The sequence below is a fragment of the Oryzias latipes genome, chromosome 17 (genome assembly GCF_053564925.1).
Source record: "Oryzias latipes strain Hd-rR chromosome 17, Olatipes_Hd-rR_3.1".
In the NCBI taxonomy this organism is placed as follows: Eukaryota; Metazoa; Chordata; class Actinopteri; order Beloniformes; family Adrianichthyidae; genus Oryzias; species Oryzias latipes.
Window position 1 is genome coordinate 4467447 of NC_136253.1, and position 27153 is coordinate 4494599.

Genomic DNA, 27153 nt, shown 5'->3' on the forward strand with positions numbered 1-27153 from the left:
CTCACTAAGCAGTAGAGTGGGTATTTTCCATTAGAGCCTGCAGAGCACAGATTGATGTTGGTTTAGTGACCCTGAGCTGCTGAATTCACATTAAAGGCGTTTCTGGACGTTAGGGCGCGTGCTGGAGTATCCCGGGTGAGCCGTTCCCGGCAGTGCCACACCCCCGTGCACGGCCGCCGCATCAGCGGCGTCGGCGGTGGTGCGATCATGTGATGCCTGCATTTCCGACACAACAATACAACACCGGATCGCTCTGCAGCCTCGCGCCCGCTCTGCCCCCTCGCCTCTTTGTCGGTATGGCAGACGGAGAGAGGTCCCCGTTACTGTCAGATTTAGGAGACGGTGCCCTCGGCAGCGGTAACGGCGGGTTCTCTCCAAACAGCGGGTTTGTACCCAACAAACCAGAGAGTGAGTATCCAGGAGCTCTCTCCTCCACCTGACTCCAGTTAGCTTAGCCGACATGGGTTAGCCTTTCTGCTCAGCTGTGATGAGGCTGTCGTGTGGGACCATGTTGGTCCAGAATATAGAGCAGTCCTATGGGATCTTTACTGAAGAGCATCCCTTTGGGCACATAAATGCGCGGTGTTTTCCTGCAGTGACGCCAAGCTGTCAGACGATGTGCTAACTAACTGGTTCACGTAGCAGCTGTTAGCATGGAAGCTACATCGGCTTCTCACCGGCAAACTAAATTATTAATTAAAGGCACTGGTGTATTAAAATTATAAGTAAACATTGCGATATTATTACTTCTTTTTGTAGATTTATTGGTGAATTTTAACGTTTCATCGCTGTTCTTTGAATTAGGATGGTTAGGAACTGCAATTCTTAGCTGGCTAGCATCCGAGAAACACTCATTTGATTGACATAAACCTCAGCCAATAGGAAGGCTTCCTTTAAGCGCTTCAAATTCTGATTTGACCAATGAGCATTCAGCTAAGAAATGGCTTGATATTTTAATTTAAGATAACACAAAATGTTACAGCTAAATGGATTTTCATCCCCCTAGACCTTTGATGATATTTAAAGGAGCATTTATGTTGCACGTTTTTTGAATAATCTGTAATTTAGCTGTGACTTTTACAAATACCCAGACTTGCAAGTGTTGAAACCAACTACTCTGCATTCCAAGAGTGTTTTTCTTTTAAAGCTCCTTTCTGCTGAGCTCCAGACTAAATCTTATTATCTTGTTTGCTGTAATGGGTTACTTGTCGTGGGAACTGAGGGTTTTTCCAGCCCTCTCTCCTAACTCTTGTGACGGTTTCGTTTTTCAACAAGCGTGCATTTGTTCCTATTTTTTGTTTTCATGGTTATTTTGTCTCCTTGCTGTTCAGGCTTCCCTCCGTTCCCCAGCCCCACTCAGCCCTCAGTGCTCCTCGGGGAGGACCCTCCACCCTACTCTCCACTCACCTCTCCAGAGAGCGGCAGCGCCCCCGTCATCAGCTGCAGGGTGTGTCAAAGTCTCATCTCTGTGGAGGGCAAGATTCACCAGCACGTGGTGAAATGTGGAGTTTGCAATGAAGCAACGGTGAGTTTCTGGAACCCTGAGCTCCTAAATGTTCAACAGTTCTACTTTAAAAAAAACAGAATGCATAGAAAAGGAAAAGTGACCTTTCAACACCCCCTCCGGTGAAAATGGGGTTTTTGGTGTTTTTAACGTGTTTTTATGACATTTTCTGATGATGGAGAACATTTATAAAGAAAATTAAAGGTATTCCTTAGTTTTCTTTATTCAAATCATTGTGAATCAGGAGCAGATGAAAAAAATGCAGTTTGAAAGAGCTTCTGTGGGACGTAAGAATACGATGGTGGGCCACAAGCTTTCTGCTCCGCTTAAACAGAAAGCTCTCAGCAACAGGGAGGGAGAGGGGTTGCTCCACGGCCAAAGTCCCGCCCACAACTCAGACAAATTTCTGATTTCTGACTGCTGCCGCTCTGCAGAAACTATATCCTAAAAAATGACACAAAAGATGATCGGAGTCTGACTATATCCAAGTATAGAGTGACTAAAGCAAAACACAGGTCACAACACAAGAACAGCACATGTCAGATGCAGAAATGAGCGGATCAAAAAAAAAATTAGGGGTCCAAAAAACATGTTTAAGAAATAAAAAAAACAATCAAACTCCAAAACATTTCATTTTAGATTTTATATGAGCAAAATGTGCCGAAAACCCCAAAAATGGAAAAAAGACAATGTTTTGAGGGAGCAAAGTCTCTCCAAATGCCAGTTTCGTAGCAGTTATTTCTTTAAAAAACATGACATGACATGAGATCCACTGCAGTCAAGAAAATCTACTAGTTTCTATAATGTTGGCCTGTTTCATTTAAAAGGAACCTCAAAATTGCTCTATATTACACCTCAAATTCCAATAATATATTTCTTAGTTACCTTAGGCATTTTGTTATTCTATTACAACTTTAAAAGCCAATTTGCTATCAAAGAGTAACTTTACAAGTAGTCTTAGTTTAGGCCGAGGTCTGCGGATTATTGAATACAGTGGTGTGAGGAATGTTTTCCCCTTCTTCTAGATTTCTTATTTATTCCATGTTTTCCACACTTTTCCCATCATCAAACAAGACAACACAAGTAAATATAAAATGCAGTTTCAGAGGATTTTTCTAATGAGGGACAAAAAAAACCTGGAAAATCTGATAGCCCCTTCTGCTAAAACATAACTTAACTGTGGTTTATCAAACCTGATTCCAATTCTTTGGCCACACCCAAGCCGGATGCTGCCACACCCGTCTCCAATCAAGAACTCACCTAAATAGGACCTGCCTGACAGAGTGAAGTAGACCAAAAGATTCTCCAAGCCTAGACATCATGCCAAGGTCTAAAGACCATCAGGAACAAATGAGAAAGAAAGGAATGGAGATCTATCTGAGTAAAAAAGGTTATAACGTCATTTCAAAAGCTTTGGGACACCAGCGAACCACAGTGAGAGCCCTTATACACAAATGGAGGAAGCATGGAACAATATTGATCATCAGAAAGTCACAGGGCAAAAATGAGCTGCACGGTAGAAGGCCAAGACAAAAAACCACTGCTGTGCAAAAAGAACATTAAGGCTCCTCTCAATTCTGCCAAAAGACATTCTGACGATTCCCCAAGACTCTTGGAATCATATTCTGTGGTCTGATGAGACAAAAGTTGAACTTATTGGGAGGTCTCATCATATCTGGCATAAAAGTAACACTGATTTTCTGAAGAACATCATACCAACAGTAAACTATGGAGGTGGTAGTGTGATGGTCTGGGGCTGTTTTGCTACTTCAGGGCCTGGAAGACTTGCTGTGATAAATGGAACCATGAATTCAGCCGTCGACCAAAACATCCCGAAGGAGGATGTCCGGCCATCTGTTCGTGACCCCAGCCTGAAATGAAGACAATGACCCAAAACAGACCCGCAAATCCACCTTGGAACGGCTGAAGAACAACAAAATGAAGACTTTGGAGTGGCCTAGTCATAGTCCTGACCTGAAGCCTGTTGAGATGCTGTGCTTGACCATAAAAAGGCAGTTCCTGCTCGGACACCCTCCAGTTTTGCTGTTTTACTACAATGCTACAGAGATGAGTGGGCCAAAAGTCCTCCACGGCGCTGTGAGAGACTCACAGCAAGCTATCACAAACACTTGATTGCAGTTGTTGCTGCTGAACTAAATATTAGCTTTACGGGGCAGTTCATTTTACTCGCAGGCCAATAAAGGTTTGATTTTGTTTCTCTCCATTAATGTAAAAAAAAAAATCATTTGAAAACTGCATTTTATTAGTACTTTTTTTGTCTTCGACTCCTATTTAAATGTGTTTGATGATAGGAAACATTTAAGTGTGGAAAACATGGAAACATTTTAGTTATATAAGTTGTGTGTGTGAACTGCAGACGTTCTCTCAGGTTCTAAGTATTAAAAAGTTCCCTTTGAGAGAACATGTGTGGAAGGCCGTGATTTTTCCAACGTCAAAGTTAAGCATTTTCTCTTCTTGTTTAAACACAGTAGTTGTGACAGGACTTGTAAGCAGATGTTGAGTTAGCAGCCTTTGTTTCAAACTTTTCCTTTCTCATCCACTGATGAACACAGTGGTAGGCGTGGTAACGCTGCATGTTAATGCAGTAACAATAATTACCACATACATCGGCTACTGACGCTCCACCAAAATGAGTCACAGTCACTGCAAATATATCTGCACAGATGGAGGTTGAAGCCAAAAGGCTTCAGGAAGTTGCTGTGGCCTGTTACCTGCTACGCTGTAGGACATGAGGAGATTCATCTGGTTTTTTTAGCCTCATCATCACAGTTTATGTTGATTACCAACAAAAAAAGAGAAATCTGACAAAAAGGTTTGCCACAGAGGATAAACAGTGATTCTGATGTCCTCCTGAGACCCGGCCCATTCATTCATGTCCATTATAATAGACATTTTGTTTACCCGTATATTTCTAAGGAGTTAAGAGACGCTTTTCCAAATCCTGCTCTACCCTGTAGAGGACATCCTGGGCTTTCTATTGATGATGAGTTTGCATGCTGGGAACTTTAAGTTTTTCCTTTTAGGATGGAAGATAAAAAACTTTTCAAATCCAAACTTTGATCTACAGGATTCTATTTTCTTCATTTCTTTCAAAGCTATTGTGTTTTTGGAAGCCTAACAGACCAACATACCGGTATACGAAGGATATAAATCACCAATGTTTTTAGCATACATGTTTTAAAAAAAAAATGTTGCATTTAATTTAAAAGACCAAGTTAACGTAAAGATGTGAGCATAAATTTGTGAGGAATATGTTGTGGAGTCTATCCCACAAAAGCACAATTAAGCTTTTAGTTTTTAATCTGCTTATATGTGAATGTAAAATAATCTATGGGTTCATCGCTATAACATGTTGAGGTTTCAGTGGAAGGTTTTTTATTTATGATCCCAGTTTACCTATTAAATCAAATAAACCTTTATTTAAACAAACTGTGGCTTTTTCTATATGTTTTTAGGTTGACACAGAACATCAGTGTGTCCTCTTGGTTTAAATCTGTTCTCTGTAAAATAAACTTTGATTCTCTTTTGTGTCATTTTAGCTTTCAGGGAAAACCAATCAGCAAAGAAAGCTGTATTTTGTGTCCTTTCTCTTTTATTTCTTTTAGCCAGCCTCTCCTCCTTCAGGATGACTTCTTCATCCTCATCCATCAATTATAATTGGCTCGTTATCTGCTCCTCTTCTCATTGGCTGTTATTGCTCTTCTTATCTGTCTCCCCATGCAGCCCATTAAGAACGCCCCAGCAGGGAAGAAGTATGTCCGCTGCCCCTGCAACTGCCTGCTGATCTGCAAAGTCACTTCTCAGAGGATCGCCTGTCCCCGACCATACTGGTGAGACGTGATCCGTGTTCGGCTGATAGTTTAAGGACGACGCGTTGCACAGACGTCGTCCACGCGTTCCCACAAGTGCCGGAGACTAGGCGCTGTTGAAACAGCAGCAGCACCTCATTAAAGGCCGTGCTCCGGGCGCCGTTTACAGCTGAGCGCTGCATGTGGAAAAATAACAGCCTCATTTAAGCAGCCGCTTCATGAGCTTCATGTAAGCAGTGTGTGTGTGTGTGTGTGGTTTTTATCATCTATGTTCCTTAGCCTCTTCACACACTGGGCTTCAGTCAATTGTTCATAAATTCACAGGAAAACATTTACTTTGTGCATCAAATGTGCTTTTACTTATTGCTGCAAGCATCTGCACAGGTGGAGGTTGAAGCTCAGCAGGTAATCATTTCAATAGACTTCACTGAACGTGGAACGCTTGTTGGACAACAGAGAAATGTCCTAGAAATCCCCCAAAAGACAGGATTTGTGTAATCATCCATTCAAAGATGGAAATTAGACCTTCTATATTTTTGATCATTTGAAAGTGCCTCAAGTATCAAAACTTTGTGTCCAAAAAACACATTTGTCGTGAACCATTTTAAGCACAGCTGGGTTGAGATTTTGGAGAAGTCTAAAAATGTCTAGAAAAACCGTAAAACTAGCAGATCATCTGAACGTCACACTGATGCTTTCTCTGCTCATTAGCATATTGAGGCCAAACTAAACCTAATAAAAACATACATGTTTTATTCATCACATTGTGCTTCACAAACATTCAATATTTTTCCTTTTTAAGTAAATCTAAATCTGTTGTCACTAGTAATCCTAATTTGTCTTTAAATAAATGACGTGAATTTCACATTTCAGCTGAAAAACAGTAAATGAAATGAAACCATCTTTTAGGGTTTTTTGCCTTCAGACTCCATGGTCTTCATGGAAATCCTGTGATGTGGAAACGGCAGTTTTCTGGACCGTGTTTGCTCGCCATCTCAGCTTCTTATCGCTCAACATAATCAGGTTAAGTGGTGCAACATGCGCGCGATTGTACAACGGGCGTGAAATTCCAATCACGGATGATGTCATCAGCTTGTGTCACGTTTCACAGCGAGTCCCTCCCGATGGTCTTGCAACCAAAATGACCGGAGGGATTACAAATCACTGAAGTATGAACCGAGCTTGGAGCTCTTCGCTTAAGAGAAGAAACTTTCTTTACATGAAATTTGACTCAAAAGGTTTTCTTCCTAAATGTGGCAGAGTGCAATGTGTACTCATGCTCTACTGCTTTGTCACAGACCGGGAATCCAACCCACAACATCCTCATAGACAGACGGAGACACACACGTTACCTGCTACATTTGCATTTCAAAGCTCTGACGCCGCAGAGAGAGAGAGCCTCCGTTTTTAAAGGAAAGGAGAAAACTTTGCATCACAGCGTGGAATTTGTTCCGTTTTTGTCTGAGCTCCCTGGGCTGTGCTGCAGTGGTCTGGAGGTTAACCTCCCCCATGGTGATGATGAAATGTTGGAGGTCTTCCTCAAAGGCACATTTTTGAATCCTCCGAGAGCTGCTGTCTGATCCGGGAAAAGAGGCGTATTCCTGAACACAGAGGGACTCCAGTCACTCACTGCATGCATGCTGACTGTGCTGTCCTTCTCCCTCCAGTAAGAGGATCATTAATCTGGGTCCGGTTCATCCTGGTCCTGCCAGTCCTGACCCACAGCCTGCTGGAGCCCGAGTCTCATGTGGACACTGCAGCAACACCTTCCTGGTACCTACTGCCTCTCTGCAATAACACACATTTACTCTCAACACACAAACAACAGACTGGTAGGAAAAAAACATCTGAGGTTAGTTAAGGTTCTCAGGCTAAAGTGAAGGACAAGATGTTAGTTAGCTTCTGTAAAAGTTCTTTTCTAAAGTGATTCCTGCTTTGAAAATGTGGAGCCATTTGAATTCTGAAAGCCAGTTTTTGGGTCATCTCTCTAACGGACCAAAGAAAATCCACATGAAATAAATAATAAAACCCTGAAAATGAAACAGAATGAAGAAATGTAACTTAGAGATCACATTTTCTCCTCAGAAAACTAACTTAGTGATGCTTATTTTCTTAAAGTGCCAGTCCCATCATCTTTTGATCTATTTTCAAAGGGTCCCCAGTGGTCTTTAACCCTTGTACTATCCTAGGCACTTTAACATTGGGAGTTGGGTCATCTAGACCCACTAGACAGTGCTCTGAACCTTTTTTCTTCAATGATTTGTGATCTTCACTGGTGTCCATGGATTACATGAAATCTTTCCACCTTTATCCACCTTTGTCATGGTAGGGAGAACACGTCAATGGAAGAGGGGGGTCATCTAAGATAGCACAAGGGTTAAGTATGACTATGCAGTTTTTGCCCAAATGTAAAAACTTCCCCTCCCTGTTGCTGAGAGCTTTCTGATGAGCTGCTTACAGCCCCTCACACCCCCAACCTGACATTAACGGTGCAACAAAAATGGCAGTAATACTGGATCTATCCATCCGAACAGTTCTGATCCAGATTCCAGCTCAGACGAGGAAAACAAAGACGTTCATGGATCTATTTGTCTGACAGTGGTTGATCAGAATGGAGAGGAGCAGGTTTCTACATCACAAATAAGCTCTTTTTCAAACTGTATCTTTTCCTCTGCTCCTGATTCACATGATTTGTTGGGGTGTAACAATTTTTTTTAACAACGATTCAGTTCAGATTATAATATCTGGTTGCCGTTCTGATTCGATGACCTCAAATGGATCCAGAACATCTTTAACCAAAACCTCAACCAGTTTGACTCAGAGAGAAATACCTGATGCTGAACAGTGAAGTTTTCCAAGTTTAACAATACAATGACGTGTAGATTAACTATGTGTACAAACAAACAAGTAAACAACAATTAATATCAAATTCTTTCACATTTTAGTTTCCTAAAGTTCAGTACACTGTTGTTTTTCCACATCCATAGAATCCAAAGGGAACATTCTTAGAACATTCTAAACACTGGATGGTCACATGACTTTATTCAAAGTCTTTCCACACATCAATAGCTTATTGATTGTAATTTAAACATTTCAGTAATCATTATTGCACATTACAGTGTAAAACTCATTGGTTGTAATTAAAAGAACTATGATTATTTCACCGCAATCAAGTTCACACATCTATTTGGAATTATTCAAGCACCTGTTGATCCTTGAATCCTCTTATCTTTTTATCCTGAAATCAGAGTTTCTTTATACATCTTTTTGAATATTTGAACATTGTTTGAGCTCATTACTTAAACTGTTCCAAAGTTTAGTGCCACACACCGACACACAGAAACCTTTCTTTGTGGTTCTTATCAATTTGATCTTGAAGTTCCTACATCCCCTCAGTCTGTAGCCTCCTTCATTTTCTAAGAACTGTTTTTGGATATTGAATGGTAACGATTTCCCACTGGCTCTGTATAAAAGTTGTGCAGTGTAAAAATCCACAAGGTCATACAGTTTTAAAAGTCTAGATTGATAAAATAGATTGTTTGTATGATCAAGATATCCGGCTTTATGTACAATTCTGACGGCTCGTTTTTGAAGTAGAAAGAAAGGATGTAGTGAGCTCTTTTCCCCCCAAATTTCTATACAGTAGGTGAAATATGGTAATATTAAAGAACAGTACAATAAATATCTACTGTTGTATTCTAATATATGTTTAGATTTATTTACGATTGAAATACTTTTGGAGACTTAGTTTGTATGTGTCTGATGTGTGGCTTCCAATTTAGTTTGTCATCGATAAAAACCCTGAGAATTTGATTTCTGTAACACTTGATTAAGACATTATTTATTTCAATTGAGGGCTCTTTATTTGCATTGAAGTTTCAAAAAAACATAACATATTTTTATCTAGGTTCAAAGATAATTTGTTGTAATCCATCCATAATTTTATTTTGTTTAACTCTGTGTTCACCACCTTGATAAGTTCCCTATGATTGTCTGTAGAATAGAAAATATTTGTGTCATCAGTAAATAATATGAGTTTCATAAGCTTTGAATTATTGAATATATCATTTATGTAAATATTGAATAGCAGCGTGCCCAGAATTGATCCTTGTGGGACACCACAACTTATCTCTTTGGTTTCTGATGTATATTCATCAATCTTGACAAATTGTTTTCTTCCCGTTAAATAGCTTTTGACCCAAGTTAGTGCTAGTCCTCTTATCCCAGACACTTCCAGTTTGTCAAGTAGGATGTCATGATTGAGAGTATCAAATGCTTTTTTTAAGTCAATGAAAATTCCAGCTGCATATTTCTTTTTGTCCAGAGCATTTGTGATTTCCTCCACAGCATCAATGATAGCCAATGAGGTTGATCTATTTTCTCTAAAACCATATTGGTTTTCATTTATAATGTTATGTTTTTCAATAAATAAAGCTAATTTCATTGAATATTTTTTCTAAAATTTTTGAGAATTGTGGAAAAAGAGAAACAGATCTATACTTTGTAAATTGGTGTTTGTCTCCACTCTTATAGATGGGAATCACTTTGGCTATTTTCATTTGGTTTGGAAATCTCCCAGTTCGTAATGATAAGTTACATAATATGTCAGAGGCTTAGATAAACTATAAATGACTTTTTTCACCACCTTCATATCTATATCCTCACAATCTTTTGAGTTTTTACTCTTGAAATTATTCACAATTGATATCAGTTCATTTTCGTTCACATCAGAGAGAAAGATGGAGTGTGGGATCCTTTCGATGGGTGGATTATTGTCTTTGCTAGTTTTGCATTTTGGAATTTCCGCTGCCAACTCTGGACCCACGTTTACAAAATAGTTATTTAGACCGTTTGCTGCTACATTGATGTCATAGCTTTGGCTACGTTCACACTGCAGGGCTTAATGCTCAATTCCGATTTTTTGAAAAAATCCGAATTGTTTGCTAGACCGTTCACATTTCCAAGTAAATCCGAACTTTGGGATCTACAGTGTGACCGTGAAACGACCCAGAGTTGACCCGCATGCGCAAAAGAGCACTCAACGTCGAATGACCTCACTCGTTGTTTGCGGAAGTAGCTAACGTTAACATGGATGTCAACAACAGTGTTGTCAACAGCAGAGCTCTTTTTTTCATTAATAAATTTATTTTCACAAAGGAGCAGCACAATAACAATCTTCCCATTTTTAAGAAGGCTTTGGAGCCAGGATCGTCTGTACCCACTGTTGTGGAATGGGAATGTGTATGTGTTGAGGGCACGCGCTCGCGTTTGTGTAAGAGACAGGAGAAGAGCGCGTGCAGCGGGAGAGAATGGGGGGGGGGGCGCAGTGTGGGCGCGCATTCATGTTGTGTGTTACGGAGGAAGGACAACGGTAATAAAAGGTTTCCCCCCAGAATAAATGCTATGGACTCTTTATTAACCCATTCCGGATAATCCTGGAGAATCTAAGGGTCAGAACAGGGAGGAGGAGGAGGATCCGCCTTGGGTCCCCCGCGCTTCTGACCACGGTCGGGAAGGGGAGAAAGAAAAAAAAGTACTCGCGACAAATGTTCAACACCACGCTCGGCCATTTAGCTGTTAATTTTTCTTCAAAAACCGCCGGGTGCGATAAGAGCCCTGGAGTTTGGCCTTAATAGTGCTGTCACCCCAAATATTAATACAATCGGGGACATCGCTTCCCTTCCACTGACGGGTCTCTGCAGCATCGTCCGCCGTGGTTGCTGTTTACGTTCTCGTTCCCGCCTATTTCAACGCAGAATGATGACGTTTGTTGCGTATCGATGACGTACGATTCGGATTTAGGTGGCCTGGCCGGTCAGACGGCGGTCGCAATTGAAAAGATCGGATACGTTTCGGATTCAGGACGGCAAACCCAAGTGGCCTGGGTCGCATTTGAAAAGATCGGATCTGTGTCATTCAGACTGTCATGAAAAGATCGGAATTGGGTCTCATAGGGGCAAAAAAATCGGAATTGGGTCGTTTCAGCCTGCAGTGTGAACGTAGCCTTAGACCCTTCTCATCTGTAAAGTAATCTGGATAAGTTCGCTTTTTTGTGCCATTTTTAATGATGTTATTTAATATTTCCCAAACTCGCTTTACGTTGTATTTATTTTCATTCAGTAGATTATTGAAGTACACTTTTTTACTGTAACGTGTTATTTCAGTTAGTTTATTTTTATATGACTTATATCTTTGTTCATTTTTCTCTTGTCCTCTGTTTTAAGAATTTTTTTTACAGGTTATTTTTCTTTTTACAAGCATTTTGTAGACCGGTGGTTAACCAAGGGCATTTGGCATATTTGTTCTTGAATTTATAAATTGGACAGTTCTTATTGTAAAGTGAGCTAAATATTTCTAAAAAACATTTGTAAGCAATATCGACATCTTTCTCTCTGTACACAGCGTTCCAGTTTTGTCTGGATAAGTCATTATTCAGAGCATTCATGGTTTTTTCATTTCTTAACCTTTTGTAGACTGGTTCTTTTATCATTTTCTTTGTCTTCACCTTGATGTCAAATAGTGCAAAAACTGGTAAATGATCAGTTATGTCACATATCATTAGTCCACTCATATGAGTGTATTCTATATTATTTGTAAAAATATTATCAATAAGAGTAGCACTTTGAGTAGTGATTCTGCTGGGTCTTGTTATGGTTGGATATAAAGTCATAGCATACATTCTGCTGATAAAGTCGTCGGTGGCTTTATGTTTGCTGGGGTTTATCAGATCCATATTGAAGTCTCCACAGATGTATAATATTTTGTTATTTAGAGAGGTAAACATCTTTTCCATCCAGTCACTGAACACTTCTAAGCTTGACCCTGGCGACCTATAAACACAGCTTATAATGACATTTTTCCCTGAATTGTTACATATTTCAATTGTTAGATATTCCAGTATTCCAACCACTGCGACAGACAATTTATCAATTACTGTAAACTTCATATTTTTTTCCACATATATTGCGACTCCTCCACCTTTTTTGTTGACTCTGTTCACATAGTTAAGTTGATAGTTTTCCAATTCAAAGTCAGCGTCTTTGTCGCGGCTGAACCAAGTCTCAGATATGGTTATGATATCAAAGGAATGCCCGATGTTCTGTAAATAGTCCTTGATGTCTTCAAAGTTGGTGTACATGCTTCTGCTGTTAAAGTGAATGATTGACAGTTTTTCTTCTGGGTTAACAGAGTTTTTAAAGTCATCTATGCTGTAGTATTTGCAGTTCATATTAACAGTGGAAAAGAATTGATCAGGGTCGATGTCTTGAAGGTTGTTGTTGTTATCACTGAATATTTGAAGGTCGATTTGCTCACTCTCAGATCTCTCTGAGAGTTGTGGTTGCAGGTGACTGTTGTAGAAAAAGCGTTGACAACTTTATTCAACTTTATTCTATTTATTTTTATTTTCTTTATTATTTCTTCTTCAAATTTTTCTTTTGTCCTTTTTTAACTTATCCTGACATGAGAGATGCCAAAGAAAAATTCCGATGTACTGCATGTGCAAACGGCAATAAAACTTGAATCTTGAATCTTGTTGTTTTTTTTAGAAGCCATGGATGGTAGAGTTCGTCTCCTCACCTCGTAAGACCAGCATCTTCACGTATCTCTTGTTTAGACTGTAGTGGGTAAACATTTTTCCAAGTCTTCCATGCTCCTGATAAGAGCAACCTTGGACTGCTCAGGGGAGCCACAGAGTTTGGCATAAATTTTACAGTCTTTCACCCAGGTTCCTTGAATTCTCCCCTGCTTTTTCAAGTAACGTGCTCTTCTGGCGACGTCGGCATTCCTTTTATTGAGGTTGTCATTCATGAAAACGTTGGTTCCCCTCAGATTTCTTCCTTGCTTCAATAAAATGGCTTTGTTTGCTGACATCACAAGTGTGTTGTCCCCTGTGATGGTCGTTTTTATGTTCTGGTGAAATAAACCTACTGTGTCTCTATCTAAATGGTATTTTTAAAGATACATTTATCATGGATTTATTTTATTTTGAAATGATTTGAGAATGTTTTGGGTGATTCAATTATGAACTTGGCTCAGATGTGTCGATCTGGTTGAAACGTAGGGGAATAGGAATCAATCCATTGATTAAGTCGATTAATCATTACATCCCTACTTTAAAATGTAGGTGGAGGTCCAAAGGGAAAAGCCAAGAGGCCCCGCCCCCTTTGTTAGAGCAGATGGATTATTTCGTTGCCCTAGATCAGGGGTCGGGAACCTTTTTGGCCAAGAGAGCCATAAACGCCACATATTTTTAAATGTAATTTCGAAAGAGCCATACATTAATGTAGTGTCCCTTTACCACACTGAGACACGGAGACTTAACCTCTTTTAAGGTTCTTTATTCTGGTTACTGCAGACCCCTAACAAACGCCGTACAATTAACTCAGCAACTCCTAAGTCTCTCCCGCCGAGACGAGAGCGCGTCTCCCAACTTTATGTTCACCTGCTCCCGCTCCAGCCCTCCCATTTCCCTTATTCGGCCCATAGCTGAACCCCATTGGTCCAAACACCCTAACAACAGGCTGAGCGACAGATCTGAGGGCCAATCAGATCTCTGCTTGATCGATGCGTTCCATGAACTCCAGAACTTTTAACGCGGCCCAACAGCCATCCAACTCAGTCCGCGACAATTTGTTTAAAACTAAATATACAAGTGAATGTGTGCATTTGATGTAATTCAACACTTTTAAAGTACAATAAGTCTGTGGATTCTTTTTAATAACATTGTTATGCTGTTGCTAATACATGATGAGTATTTCTCGTAGTAGTTTTGCTGATAGTCTAGTCTGGTTGATACGTGGTGAGTTTCTGCTTCATGCGGGTGTTGAGACTTTAAACGGGATCTTAGGTCTGAATGTTCTTTAGATGTGAGACAGACATGGAAGCAAACACACACTCACACGCTGCAGTGAGTGACGGGCAGCAGGTTTTACGTTTTTACAATCCCTGCGCGATTCACCTGCTGCCTGTCCCCACAACCCCTCACCCCCACCCTCTGCTTTCTTCCTCACACATCCCGTCTCCGCAACTGCGCGCTCTTTCTCAGAGACGGGAGCGCGCAGTTTTAGGCACGGCAGTTCACAGGTTTCCAGATGGTACAAACCCTGTGAAATAATAAATAATAGTAAACTGAGAGTGCTGGCGCAGATTTTTCTCTCCAAGCACCGCTACTACTGCGCGCCTCTGGGATCGCATCGCGCCCGAGAAGGACTGGTCTAATGAAAAAAAAAAGGATAATAAAACATTTGTCTGCGAGCCACATGTGACCATCAAAAGAGCCATATATGGCTCGCGAGCCATAGGTTCCCGACCCCTGCCCTAGATCTTTCAGGTTAGAGATTGCTCCAAAGGACCAACTATGAACCTCAAGAGTCTTTTATTAGGGTTCAGCTCTTAACCAACTTCCCGTCTTACCTTTATTTGCATTTGCGTAACAGAAACAAAGAATCTCTGAGTGATAAAACTCCTTTCCAGCTCTGAGTAGGCTGTTATAAAGAGGAGATGAATTACTTTCAAACAATCACAATAATCAAGCTGCTTCTTTTTCTCCTCTGAATGGAGGTAATTATTCCCTTCAGCTGAAGCATCCTGCAGCAGTTTTAGTCCACCTGCAGGGCTTTTGTTGTGAAATATAATGAAGCATGTGAATTATTGAAAAGCCCAAAAAAAACCCATCTGCGCTGCAGGTCAAGAAAGCCCTGAGTTATCGCCGCAGATCAATAACCCTATCAACTCTCTTCTGATATATGATGGTCCTTCTGTGCTAAAGGGGAAGTAAAACATTTTCTTGCTGCTCTTTTAACAATCTTTATGACAAAGACGAGGCTGCAAGTGAAGAATGGAGGCGTAAAACATGCTAAGATGGAAGCTGCAGGGACTTTTCCTGCTGCTTCACAGAGGGGGGCAGCTGAATGAAGAGGCCTAACTTTGCCCCGGGGGGCAGATCTGGTGATGATCCTCTCAGAGCTTCTCATGCAGCATCCCAGCAGTGAGAGTGGAGGGCAGCCCTAAATGACAGTTGATCATTGGCAGGTGGGTGGGAGGAGCCACTTTGACCCGTCCAGTTGACCATTTGTGGCATGTTGTCAAAGTGGGCGGAGCAAACTCGACATGGTTTCAGGCTTCACTTTGATGTGGGGGTGTCCAGTGAAGCCGCATCTGAAGATCGATTTCTGTTGTATTGTTCTGATATTGAAAAAGTTTGTATTGTTTAAAAGTCAAGGTATCAGAATTTAACCTTTGAATACATAATTTTGCTAGTTTGTTGAGAAAATTCTTAAAGAAGAAAAATAGTATTTTTTTGGTGTTTTTAACATGTTTTTCTGATGATGGAGGACAGAAAATTAAGCCAAAAATAGCATTTCTGAGTTCTTCTTTATTCAAATTGTTGTAAATCAGGAGCAGTCAAAAAGGTTTGTGATGTGGAAAACACACTGGGGGGGGGGCACCAGCTCCCTGCTCTGCTCCATTCTGATCATCCACCTGCAGAGAAACCGATCCATGATCGTCTTTGTTCTCCTCGTCTGAGCTGGAATCTGGATCACGGCTGGATAGATCCAATATTGCTGCCATTTTTGTTTCACTGTTAATGTCAGGTTGGGGGTGTGAGGGCTGTAAGCAGCTCATCAGAGAGCTCTCAGCAACGGGGAGGATTTTGGCATTTCCAGCTGCACCGCAGCATCGTCCTGGTCGTCGTATCGCCGCCCAAACATTCAAACAACGTAAATATCTTCACATCACATTAACGAAAATGGATGCAGTTGCTGTTCATTTCCTGATTATTCTGTTTTTAACCCTAAAGGCAATTTGTTTGGGAAGTTGCGTTCACATTTATCTTTTGGGTGTTTAAAAGGTGAGATATTTTCTATCCAGAGGATTTTTGTGTTCAAGTAGAAGAAATGAAATGAAGACAAAACCATTTTCATCATCTGATGCGTGTCTCCTGGGCTCAGATTGACGCTGCCTTTGTGTTTTCAGTGGACCGAGTTCACGGATCGGACGCTGGCCCGGTGCCCGCACTGCAGGAAAGTGTAAGTAGCTAGAAGATGATAATCCATGGAGGCCACTGCTCTGGTTGCATGTTCAGATTTTGCTGCGACAGCTTTTGACATTTGGCTTCTACTGTAATGCAGAAACGCCTAACAGGACATTAAGAGCCCCTAAATCCTGTTAATGAGATTTTTCTCCTCTCACCTGACGTATTGCAACACTTTTACCTCAAGCGGCCACATTTTACACGTGATTTCCTACGGCCAGACTTCTTTGTCATCTTAAGCTTCTTAACATTGTGAGCAAAGTTCATGGGACTATTTGGAACAATGAGATTCAGTCAAATGGAGTCTCTAAGAAAAGGCCAAAGATGGCTTTTCTGTTAGAGAAAGAAACAAACTGACAACTAAAGTCATTTAAAATTGACAAAAGTCATTAATCAATTCAAATCAGACATTTAGGAAAGAAAAAAACACAAAGACCACGACTGGACTAAACTGATTTTGATACAAAAGCAATATCTGAATTTTACTAATTAATCTTCAGTAATTTATTTTAATGACTGTTACATTGATTTTAAATAAATCTGATCAATATAAATCAGGAATTCAGTTATGTGGGTTTACCTTGACTTCATTTGAACGGATCTGATCTCAGCCAGTCCTTCATTCAGAGAAGTGTTGAGTCAAACAAGTGATCAAAATCAGCCTCAGCTATGTTAATAATTTGTGACAAAGTTTAACACAATTACAGCAAAGAGTCCTCCAAAGGACCAAAGTAACATTTATCTAACAATGAATGTTGAATATGTACGAAAAGTTAATTAAAAAAGATCAAAAAAAGCAGTAAAACAAAGTAAAATCACAAAGTCTGTAGTGATGGTGGTTTGCTGCTTCCAGCTAACAGAACCAGACACAGTTTATTTTGTAGAGATTTGAGACACTCGGTATCATTGTAAGGAAAATTCCTGTCAATTTTTCTTCTTTATGAAGAAAAATGTTAAAAAAAAAAGTGAACTGGGTTTGGATTTATAGTTGTTTGTACAAGAATTTAAGATGGAAAAAGATCAATTCCTGAATTAAACTAGAGAAAGAAGTCTTTTTGGGACTAAGCATGTACAATCTTTACAACCATTTAGACGACTAGCAAGAAGAGCTGTGGACCAATCTTCACGTTTTCCTTGCAGCTCCTCGATTGGACAGAGGTATCCTCGGAGGCGGAGCTTGTGGTGTTTTCTACTCTGCTTGCTGTTCAGCGTTTCCACGGCGGGGCTGATGGTGAGTCATGCTTCAGATCATCATGGCGTTTGGAAGCAGAACACTGGGGCATCATGGGAATTTGAACAACAAAAATAGTTTCCTCTGTTTTTCTACATAAGAGTTTATTTCCTTTAAGTTTAGAAAAAAAACTGATGCTATTGCTTTTTCTCCAAAAATTTAGATTTTTTGTTTGTTTTGTTTCTTTGGAGCAGAGTTTCAGATTTAATCTGCAGATTAAGATTATAGCCCCATTTTCTGCTCCTTTAAACGTTAGAACAAAGAGCAACAAACCAGTCATAGTAGAATACTGTTATTATTTAGCCCTTGTGCTATCTTGTGGGGTCCAGATGACCCCACTCCCAACGAGAACGGCACGTTGGGAGTGGCGTCATCTGGACCCCACAAGATAGCACAAGGGTTAGGTCAAGTTCATCTGGACCGAACACAATACACAGAATGCAATCTGTTCCGTGAACAGCAGAGGGCGCAAGAGGAGCATCAACCTCAAGAGTCAGTCAATCCTTTTCTTTTGGGGAAGCATTAGGTAATGCTAATGTCAGGGATGTGTCTCCTATTAAAATCTGATCTGTAAACACAAAAACGTGTATTTATAAATAAAGTTTGACATGCAGAGGACTGAGGATTCAGCGCTACAGCAGCTTCAGCTTGCTGAGCCGTTCAGCTCAACCAGGTTCAGTCTTGTTCTAAAAAACAGAAGGAATCGTCCACAAAGATTCCCACATTTTAAAGCAGAAGCTGAACGTTCAACATCCTGATGAGGCTGCTTCCACCGCCTCGTTCCTGGATCTGCAAACGTTGAGTTTATCCTTCCTGATAACATTAATCACTCTCAGGAGTGCATCCCCACTGGAGAAAATTCAATTTATTGCCGTAGATTTCAGCGCTCCTGGAAGCAGGATGATGATTTATGAAACGCTCGCTGTTTCAGACCTGCTTTTATTGAATGTACTCTTCATGACTGAATTAGGGCGGCTCTGTTGTTGTGGCTCTTTAATATTTTTACTGTCATAACAAGTCTCCGTGGGTTTTCTTGTCGTGTTATTGAAATATTTTCTTACTTAGCAGCTTTAGTGCTTCCTTTTCCTGAACCGCTTCTGGTAAACATGTTTGGTTTTTTGTTTGTTGAGCTAAATTAGTTTGTGAAATGATCTTGTGTTGAATTTGAACCTCTCATTAGCAGAAGCGTGATGCTTTTTTGTAATTGAAAGGTTTGTTTGATTGTTTTTATCAGTGATGACGCTGCACAGTCCTCACTGACAAAAGTGCACACACAGACGCACTAGGGTTGGGCGATGTCCCTTAAATTGGCCGTTGACGATGTTTGCTGTCAACCATCGGGATGGACGATGATAGCGTCGTGGGGGGGCTATTTTAAATTTTTCTGTCTTATATAATTACTATTCGTTATTTTAATTTATTTATTTCATTTCCCAACTAATGACTCATCCGCGATGATCCAGTATAAACTGAGGGAAGTGACTTTAACAAAAAAAGTAACAAACAAACCAGAAAAAAAATGGTCCGCTCCCACACTTAACTAGTCAAGTGGACCGGCGGAGCGCGGACTTACAGCCTTGTGTTTGAAGGGAAGGGGGGGGGATGCTTTGTTACATGAGCGGTATATGTGGGAGATTTAGAACTGCGATCCGTTCCGCAGCTCTAGGGGAACGAGCTACCGAACTCAGAACCGGGTCTAAAAGTGTGTGTCTGAGCAGAGGATCTTGAGCACACACACAGCGCTTTGGGGCGGTGTGAGCTTCAAAGCTGAAAGGCCGCTCAGTCCTTAGAAATCGTTCAAACAATCACGTGGATTTGTGTTTCCAGTCGTGTCCCGACTAAAAAAAGGCTGATGTTATTCCCACATGTTTACGTGCAGCCAGGATGCAGATTGCAGCACCACCCAAAGCTAATGTTGTTAGCCCGTGTTAGCATACTGCTAATTCTGGCTTCTTTCCGGCTCCGCTCTTCAACAGAAAAAGCACTGACCACACGGATTAAAATTAAAACAGGCGAACAGGCGCTTCATAATAATCGTAACATTATTAAAAGCACGTTTAGAAGATCTTATATTACGGAGCTGACATGTCAATGTATATAGCCGCTCGGCGGAAGTCATATCCTCAGTCATTCCGGTTTTTCAAACCCTACTGCGCATGTGCGAATGATGTAGTCCGACCGAAAGTGTGAGCCATGTGAACGTTTGTTATATTCTGAAAACATTTTTCTGGGACCATGTACACGGTTGGATTCTAATCCGACCATTGATCCGGTCAAGATATTTTGCACATGTAACCGCGGCTTATGGTGTCGACTCGCAGCGTGGTGGGGGCGTGGCATCACGATGGTGTCTCTCCATCGGGATGTCAGTCACCCATCACGATGGACGATACGGACGATGGTATCGTCCATCATCACAACCCTAAGACGCACAGCTGAACCTTTTTGCCTCCATTCCCACACTTGATTCCACACAGTAGAGGTAAGATCGGGCCTTAAAAATCCAGCCCGACCTGGCCCAGGCCCGCGGGCATTAAAGCCCAACCCAGCCCGAACCCGACCAATTAACTTGATTTACAGCCCCGAGCTCGAAGCAAACTCGAAATTTCAATTTATCCCATAGTATTTTTGGCAGAAAAAAATGCCAGATTTCTTAAGGTTAAAATAATCTACATATTTTTATGATCATGATAAATGCATTTGCACAACGAAATAAAGCTGGAACACAGAATAAGAGGCCTGACAAAGAGAGTGAAAGAGAGATCTTGATGCGCACTCGCTTCATTATGCGGAGAAATACTGCAGCCCAGCATCTGCACTTCCTGTTTAGTAGTAGTTATATAGCAATGACCTTACAGCGCCTTCTCTGTTTTAACCAAATTATTTATTTATAACAAGTATTCCTTAGTTTAGTATCCACACATCGTTTTAGTATTTTATAAACACATATTTATTAAAAAAGTCAGCGAGAGAGAAGGCCAGCCCGACCCGAACGTTACGATTGTCATTTTAGTCCCCGACCTAACTCGAATTTCGTGCCGGGTCGGGTTCTGACTCAGGCTTAAGATCTCACCTCTACCACAAATACACTTGAAGACCCATTCCAATGAAAATAGTTTTTTAGGTGTTTTTTTGTCTCATTTTTTATCATGATGGAGGAAATGTATAAATAAATGAAAGATCAAGATTACATTTCTGAGTCAGGAACAGATGAAAAAAGCTTACAGAAGCCTCATTCAGCAGGTTCTCTTCCTGCTCTGCTCCATTCTGATCAGACAAATGGATCCATGAGCGTCTGAGCTGGGATCTGGATCAGAACTGTACGGCTGGTGGTGGTCCTCTGTAATCCCCGTTGTGCTCCTGTCCCCCTCAGGCTGGAACGTGGGGGAAGGCCCAGACCTACCCGGGCATCTACGCCTCGTGGACCGTCATGCTGCTCCTGGTTCTCGTCACGTTGGTTCGGGCGTTCTACTGGGCGTGCATGAGAGTCAGCCAGCCTCTTCAGAGCTTCACATAAATCCCCCTCATCATCATCACCACCACCATCATCATCATCTTCATCTGCCAAGCTCGTCTTTCCAACTTGCCTGGCAGGAGAAAAGATGGCTTAAAAAAACAACCAAAAACAATATTTATTGAAACCCTGCTGCAGCCAGAAGTCCTCCCCCCGGTTTACCCGTACGTGGTTCTCAAACTGAACGGCGGTGAATGCGACTCCTATATATCTCCTGGTAATTATGATGACGCGTATAGCCTGTTGTGCTGGTGATCTATTCTAATCTTGTGGCTTCATTTGAACTCTCCTGCACCGTTAGCTTTCCATCCCTGCTTCAGAGACCAAGAGCTTCACTTTCAAACGGGAATCTGTTTTGGTTCCGGGGGCCTCTTCCTCTCCAGCCCGGATTTTTTTGTCTTTTTTTTAAGCAGCTTAAAGTCACACAGAGCTAACAAATCAATGACTGTAAGAAATGCTTGTGTTAATCAAAAGATCAAACAGGTGTTGAGATGAGGAAAAAGTGAAATTCCAGAGTGTGAAGTCAGGCTGTGATGTCTCTAAACTCCGTGTTTGTGCTGAATTATCCCCTGGGACTGTTTTGATCCAAAGCAGCTTGAAAGCCTTAAAAGGAAGGTGTGATGGTGCACACGCACGTGCACACAACACCGATGCAAACCCAACAAAAGTGCAGCGTTTCTGTCCCTCCCCAGCAGCCCCTCTGTCAAAAACAGCCCATCTTCAAAGATGGTCCTGAAAGAAGGTTTTCTCCACACGCCTTTAATCTGAAACATCTGAATGTGATGACCTTTGTTAAACCAGGAGATGTCGTTTTTTCAGGAAGATGCTCCGCGGCTTAGTGACGGATGCTCTGGATGCATCTCCCTGACTCTAATGGACGGCAACAAATGAGTCCTTTAAGATCTCTGTCTCCTTACAGCCACAAACCCTGCAATGATTATGCAAATATCTTTGCCGGTCATGGAATCTAACTTTGTATCAGAGAACTGGACCGAGTGACCACTCCCCCTGACGTTCCAAACAGGAAGTACCCGCAAAATCCCATAGACTTCTGTAAAATAAACAAACAGCTGTTATCCAGTCATTCTATATGTCAGAATAACCTTTTTGGCTCTGATACATTTTGAACACGTTCTTGATAATCCTGTTTTTAGGGGGAGATTTCTCTGTAGTGCAAGTTATTTAAATTGTGCCATGGAGACAATGACTCAATCACTGCTAACTTACGTCTTGAGGCTCCAACATGGCCCATATCCCCCCACCCCCAGAAAGATTGGCACCTGAATTGGTTTCATTTGGTTGGATCTGGAAATAAGTCATCTTCTGTAGGTGACGTCAGTCTCACTCGGTCCAGTTCGCTCATACCCTCAGTGGGGGAAACAAATGTTCCCATAAATCAGATTTGATGTGATGCTTATGAAACGGTTTTCAAATTCCTCTTTCTGTTGAAGTCCTGAAGCTGGAGGCGGGTCCAGAGCTCTGCTGCGGCAGAAGCTGAAGGTGACTGTAGGTCAGTAACCCCAAAAACACTACGAGTCCCAAACAGCCTCTTTATGTGTAGAATTTATGTATTTTGTGTTTTATTTGTAAATATATGTTGTTGATGAGCGATGACTAAACAAAGGATTTGCACTGTAAGCTTAACTCTACTGCTGTGATGGAAAACTGTATTTGTGGTTTTTAAGAAGGTTCTTTTGTTATTTTTGGCTCAAGCCTCTCATGTTCTTGATTTGCTACTAACCTAATGAGCCTCTGGACGCCGCGTTGTGTCTGAACTCTAACATGCTGACAGGACGAGACGTTTGCAGGTTCATCATCTCACATTCAGCAGCGATCAGAAACAGAGCTGTCACCAAACAGGAAGTGCAGGTGAGCCTGCAGAGACCAGCTCTCAGTGTCCGGTTATTGTGCACGCTGCAAAACGGAGTCACTTCAACAATTCAGGCCTCGTTTTTAGAAGATCCGTTTGCTTTAAATTATTGTTCAAAAATTCCTTTTTGTTTGAAATCCCATTCTGCCAGTTTGAAACAGTGAAATCCTTTGTAAGATTGTTTTGTAGAACAAAAATACAGACATGAAGGTGACTTGAATTGTTAGGACACTCGTTTTTGCAGCGTTGATCATATTTTATCCATGACTGCAAATGAAATTCCTCACCCTGATGCCAATAATGAAGAATCTGGCTGATGCTCTTTTCAGAGTTTGTTTACAGTCAAATAAAGACGTGATGGTGTACAAAAGAGGAAACATGAGGCCTGTGCTGCTGTCTGGAAGAATGTGGCTTTAACAGGAAGTCAAAGGATCGATGAGGCGGAAAGAACTGAAGCTAAATGTTAACAGGAAAAGCTGAATTTAAATATTATTCAAAGGAATTTGGATCTGAGCATGAGGCGCTCCTCATTCGTAAAGGAGCAACAGTGTCTAAAATTCATTCATTTATTAGTAGTTTTTAATTGTTTTCCGTCATTTTTTACTCTTAATTTGCAGAAAAACTGGTCATTTTACTTTGGTTTTTGATGTTTCTGCTCTATGTCGACTTAATTTGCAGATCATTTTCATTTTAACTGGAAAAAAAAACTTTTTAAAAAAGCCCCCCAAAATGTACAAATATTTACAAAAAATAATTACTTTTCTGCCTTAAATAGTTTTAATAGTCTTTTTCTTTGTTCTTTTTTAACTTAAAGCATGTAGATTTTCCTTACATGGGCACCAGTGTTGACGTAAAAGTAAAGGTTGTAACTTTTTTTTTCCAGTCTTCTTATTGGCATGTGGTCATAAAATCCACAACTGTCAGAGAACATCTTAGATTTTTCTTTACAGAAAGTTTGGACTGAGTTGTCATTACAGTTTGCCTATAAAATTAAACTTCTCACGATAAATTAGAAATATGGTGAAAAATGTTCACCAGTGTTTGTTTCACCTCAGATTTTTCTGAATTGGGAGGTAAATGTACACTGGTGACAGACACACCTCATTTAGTGTTCAGGGGTCTCACTTATTGGAGGCAAAACCAAACAATTCTAAAAGAAAAACCTTTTCAATGTGGCATTAATGTCAACATTCTGTGGGTTTACAGACTTTGACTGTAAGTCGTTCACCGTTCAAACAGCCATGAACACATGACTTAGCTTAAAAGACGAGCAGCTCCACCTGGCCATAGTGTCTCCAGGTTGGTGGTAGACAGTCGGACGCTGCAGGTGAACTTGGTGAGTCTCCGTGTCATCATCAGACTTCCATCAAGACACAGAACTACTGGCAGAGTTAGTGACAGACCCAGGAGTGGAGTCCCACCAGTGACAGACCACAGCCATGACCAGAACTTAAGGACCTTTGACCTCAGACATGGTTTAGCAAACGCCACACAGCTGCAGGCCCGTTTACCAGATGTCAGGGGTACCAGGGTTCCCAGACACACCATTCACAACAGACTCCACCGCTTTGACTGGAATGACAGATGACTGACACCAAGACACCACCATGAGCGTGTGCAGTGAACACAAGACCATGTGATTTGGACAATGGAGCAATGGTCCACCGTCCGGTTCACTGATGAGTGTCAGGTCACCTTCCACTGACGCCATGGTCATCAGCGTTGTTGGAGAAGGCGAGGTGAGCGATACACCAAGGTCAACATGGTCCCAGAGTTGACTTTGGTGGAGGAGGAGAAACAGTTTGGTTCAGAGCCAAACTGATTTGGTTATTGTACATGGTCCATCACTGCACGTTCTTACTTCACAGACATCATAGAACTGTTTCTTTCTGTTTATGGATGATAATGCTCCACCACATGGTGCCATGTGCTTCAGAGCCTGAAGTCCACCTGGTCCTATTCATGCTCTGGATGGGACCAGGTGGAGCAGAGACTGGATGATCGGACCTGCCAGAACCCCACATTGCACTTGTGGAAGGCCTCAGAACAACATCATGTTGATGGTTAGGAGCAGGAGAGATGGTTGTCGAGCTGTGATTGCAGCAAATGGTAGAAATACTCACTATTGTCAGGATCAATGCTTGTTTTTGGGGATTCTGGGTATCTTTGTTATTTTTAGGTTAATAAGTATCAAACTGATAAAAAAAAAAAAAATTTCATCAGTGGCGCATCTAGAACATTTGGTTGATGGTGGGAGGGGGGCAGATTACTTTGGAAGGGGGTAAATGAAAACAATAGTGGGAGGTCATTACAAATGGAAGGATCAAAATTTCCTTTTTCAAAATGTTCTATTATTATGATACCAGTATTGACTAAAAAATTGGGGGGCAAGTGGGGGGGGGGAGCTTTTTGCTGTGGGGCACCTGCCCCCTCTTGCTCCCCTGTAGCTACGCCCCTGCTCCTTGTTCATTATTAGGATTTTATTGTTTCATTCAAATTCAGATTAAATACGGAAAAGCACTCATGTAAAAAACAATATCCCTAACTCACTGAGTAGTGTAAAGAAAACTATTCCTCTTTCCTCCTTAACCTGTAGAAATCATATTCTTGAAGCAAAAATGTAAAGTTTTTTTCTTCCACAGCAGAAGCCGATCAGGCCTGTCTGTCATCTGTTTTTTCCTTCCCCTTAAGTGCCTGAAAGAAGCTTGTTTTCCTGCTGTTTGGCTGCTTTCAGCCTCTAAAGTTTCATGCGGATATATTTTTTGCCTGGACACAAAGAGATGGAGGGATTAAGGACATTGAGGAACCTTTCAGAAACCACAGATCCCCGGAGAGCCGCTCAGACCAGGGAGGCATGGGGGGGGGGGGGGACAAAAGAAACCGATTCCTGAACCTTTCCCTTCACACTGCATCAACACACTCACTTTAACACATGGATTCACCCCCCCCCCCCCCCCCACCAGTCCTTGAAGGCATTCTGCTATAATTTTATTGACATAATTTTTCATTCATGATATTATCCTGCTTTTCCTCCTCAGGGAACGGGAGCCGTTTCTGCTGTCTTGATTGTTTTCTCTTGTGAGATACTTCAGCAACAATTCAGCTGACACGGCACTCAAATAATGGCATTAGGCAGGCAGGAGAGAGGAAATCTCATCTTGTGTAAAGTTATTGTCATGTCGTTCCTTCCGAACTTGTGTCATGACGGTCGCTGCTGCTCTGAGTTTGTCCTCTGCAGCTGCTGTGGCGCCGTTTGGCTTGAATCACTGCAGAAGAGTTCCACTTTTAAGATGAAATGTCACTTTATAGACAATTTTGACAGTATGTGATATAACATTAGTACCCTGGTGGGTTTTAAAGTCAGACATTGCACCAGGGAGGAAAAAATATCCCTGATATCCAATTTAAATAAGATCAAGAAAAACAAGATGGGGTTTGATTTGTGTGAAAATACAAAATCTAAGAAGACTGGCTGTCTTTAAGACTTAAAACTAAATGAAAGATCAAACAGAATCCAGCATTTTGCTTACATATTTATCAGCCAGATTGGACTTTAACTCAACATTGAGCTTATAATGCAGAAGAAAATGTTCTTGAAGGGCAAAATCAAACCCAGAATACCTCAAAGAATATCTTAAAGATGTTTTTTGGTGATTTTAACATGTAGTAGTATTTTTCTGATGATGGAAAACATATGTAAAGAAAAGTCAGCATAACATTGGATTTCTGAGTATTTCTTAATTCAAATGGTTATGAAAAAATGGGCATGGCCTGTATTTGTGATGCAGAGCCACAAACTCCCCGTTCTGCTCCATCCTGATGCATCTGGCAGACAAACAGATCCATGTTTGTTTTTGCCGTCTGAGCTGGAATCTGTATCAAAACTGTACGGCTGGACAGCTCAGGTATTGCTCGCCCTTTTTGCTCCACTGGTAATGTTAGGATGGGGGCGTGAGGGACAGTAAGCTAGTGGGAGAGTGTAGACAAAAGGATGATGGGAGGTGGAGGTGGACTTACTCTGCACCTACGGCCCTGCTCACAAATCAGAGGTGAATTTCTAAATAACTGCTAGAAAACCGCACATGTTTTTTTTTTGTTTTTTAAAAGTAGCGTAATTTTAATTTAAAAATAACACACAGGAATGATTTTACAACATTGGAACCTGAAAT

The 27153-nt window shown here is 41.2% G+C and overlaps 1 protein-coding gene across 1 annotated transcript; it reads left to right on the plus strand.

The window, feature by feature from the left end:
- Positions 1-30: 30 nt before the first annotated feature.
- pip4p1a (phosphatidylinositol-4,5-bisphosphate 4-phosphatase 1a) lies at positions 31-23361 on the plus strand. Its single transcript, XM_004078571.5, has 7 exons — positions 31-408; positions 1332-1525; positions 5249-5355; positions 7002-7107; positions 16312-16364; positions 17510-17600; positions 20974-23361. Exons 1-7 carry the CDS (start codon positions 213-215, stop codon positions 21115-21117), a joined length of 891 nt encoding a protein of 296 aa, XP_004078619.2. The 5' UTR covers positions 31-212; the 3' UTR covers positions 21118-23361.
- Positions 23362-27153: the final 3792 nt, after the last annotated feature.

What these genes read in the sequence shown, in the direction of transcription:
- pip4p1a (XM_004078571.5), top strand. Translation starts at nt 213, where the DNA reads ATGCCTGCATTTCCGACACAACAATACAACACCGGATCGCTCTGCAGC. An exon ending in TGTACCCAACAAACCAGAGA is followed by an intron (nt 409 to 1,331) that starts GTGAGTATCCAG and finishes CTTGCTGTTCAG; the next exon opens with GCTTCCCTCCGTTCCCCAGC. An exon ending in TTTCCACGGCGGGGCTGATG is followed by an intron (nt 17,601 to 20,973) that starts GTGAGTCATGCT and finishes TGTCCCCCTCAG; the next exon opens with GCTGGAACGTGGGGGAAGGC.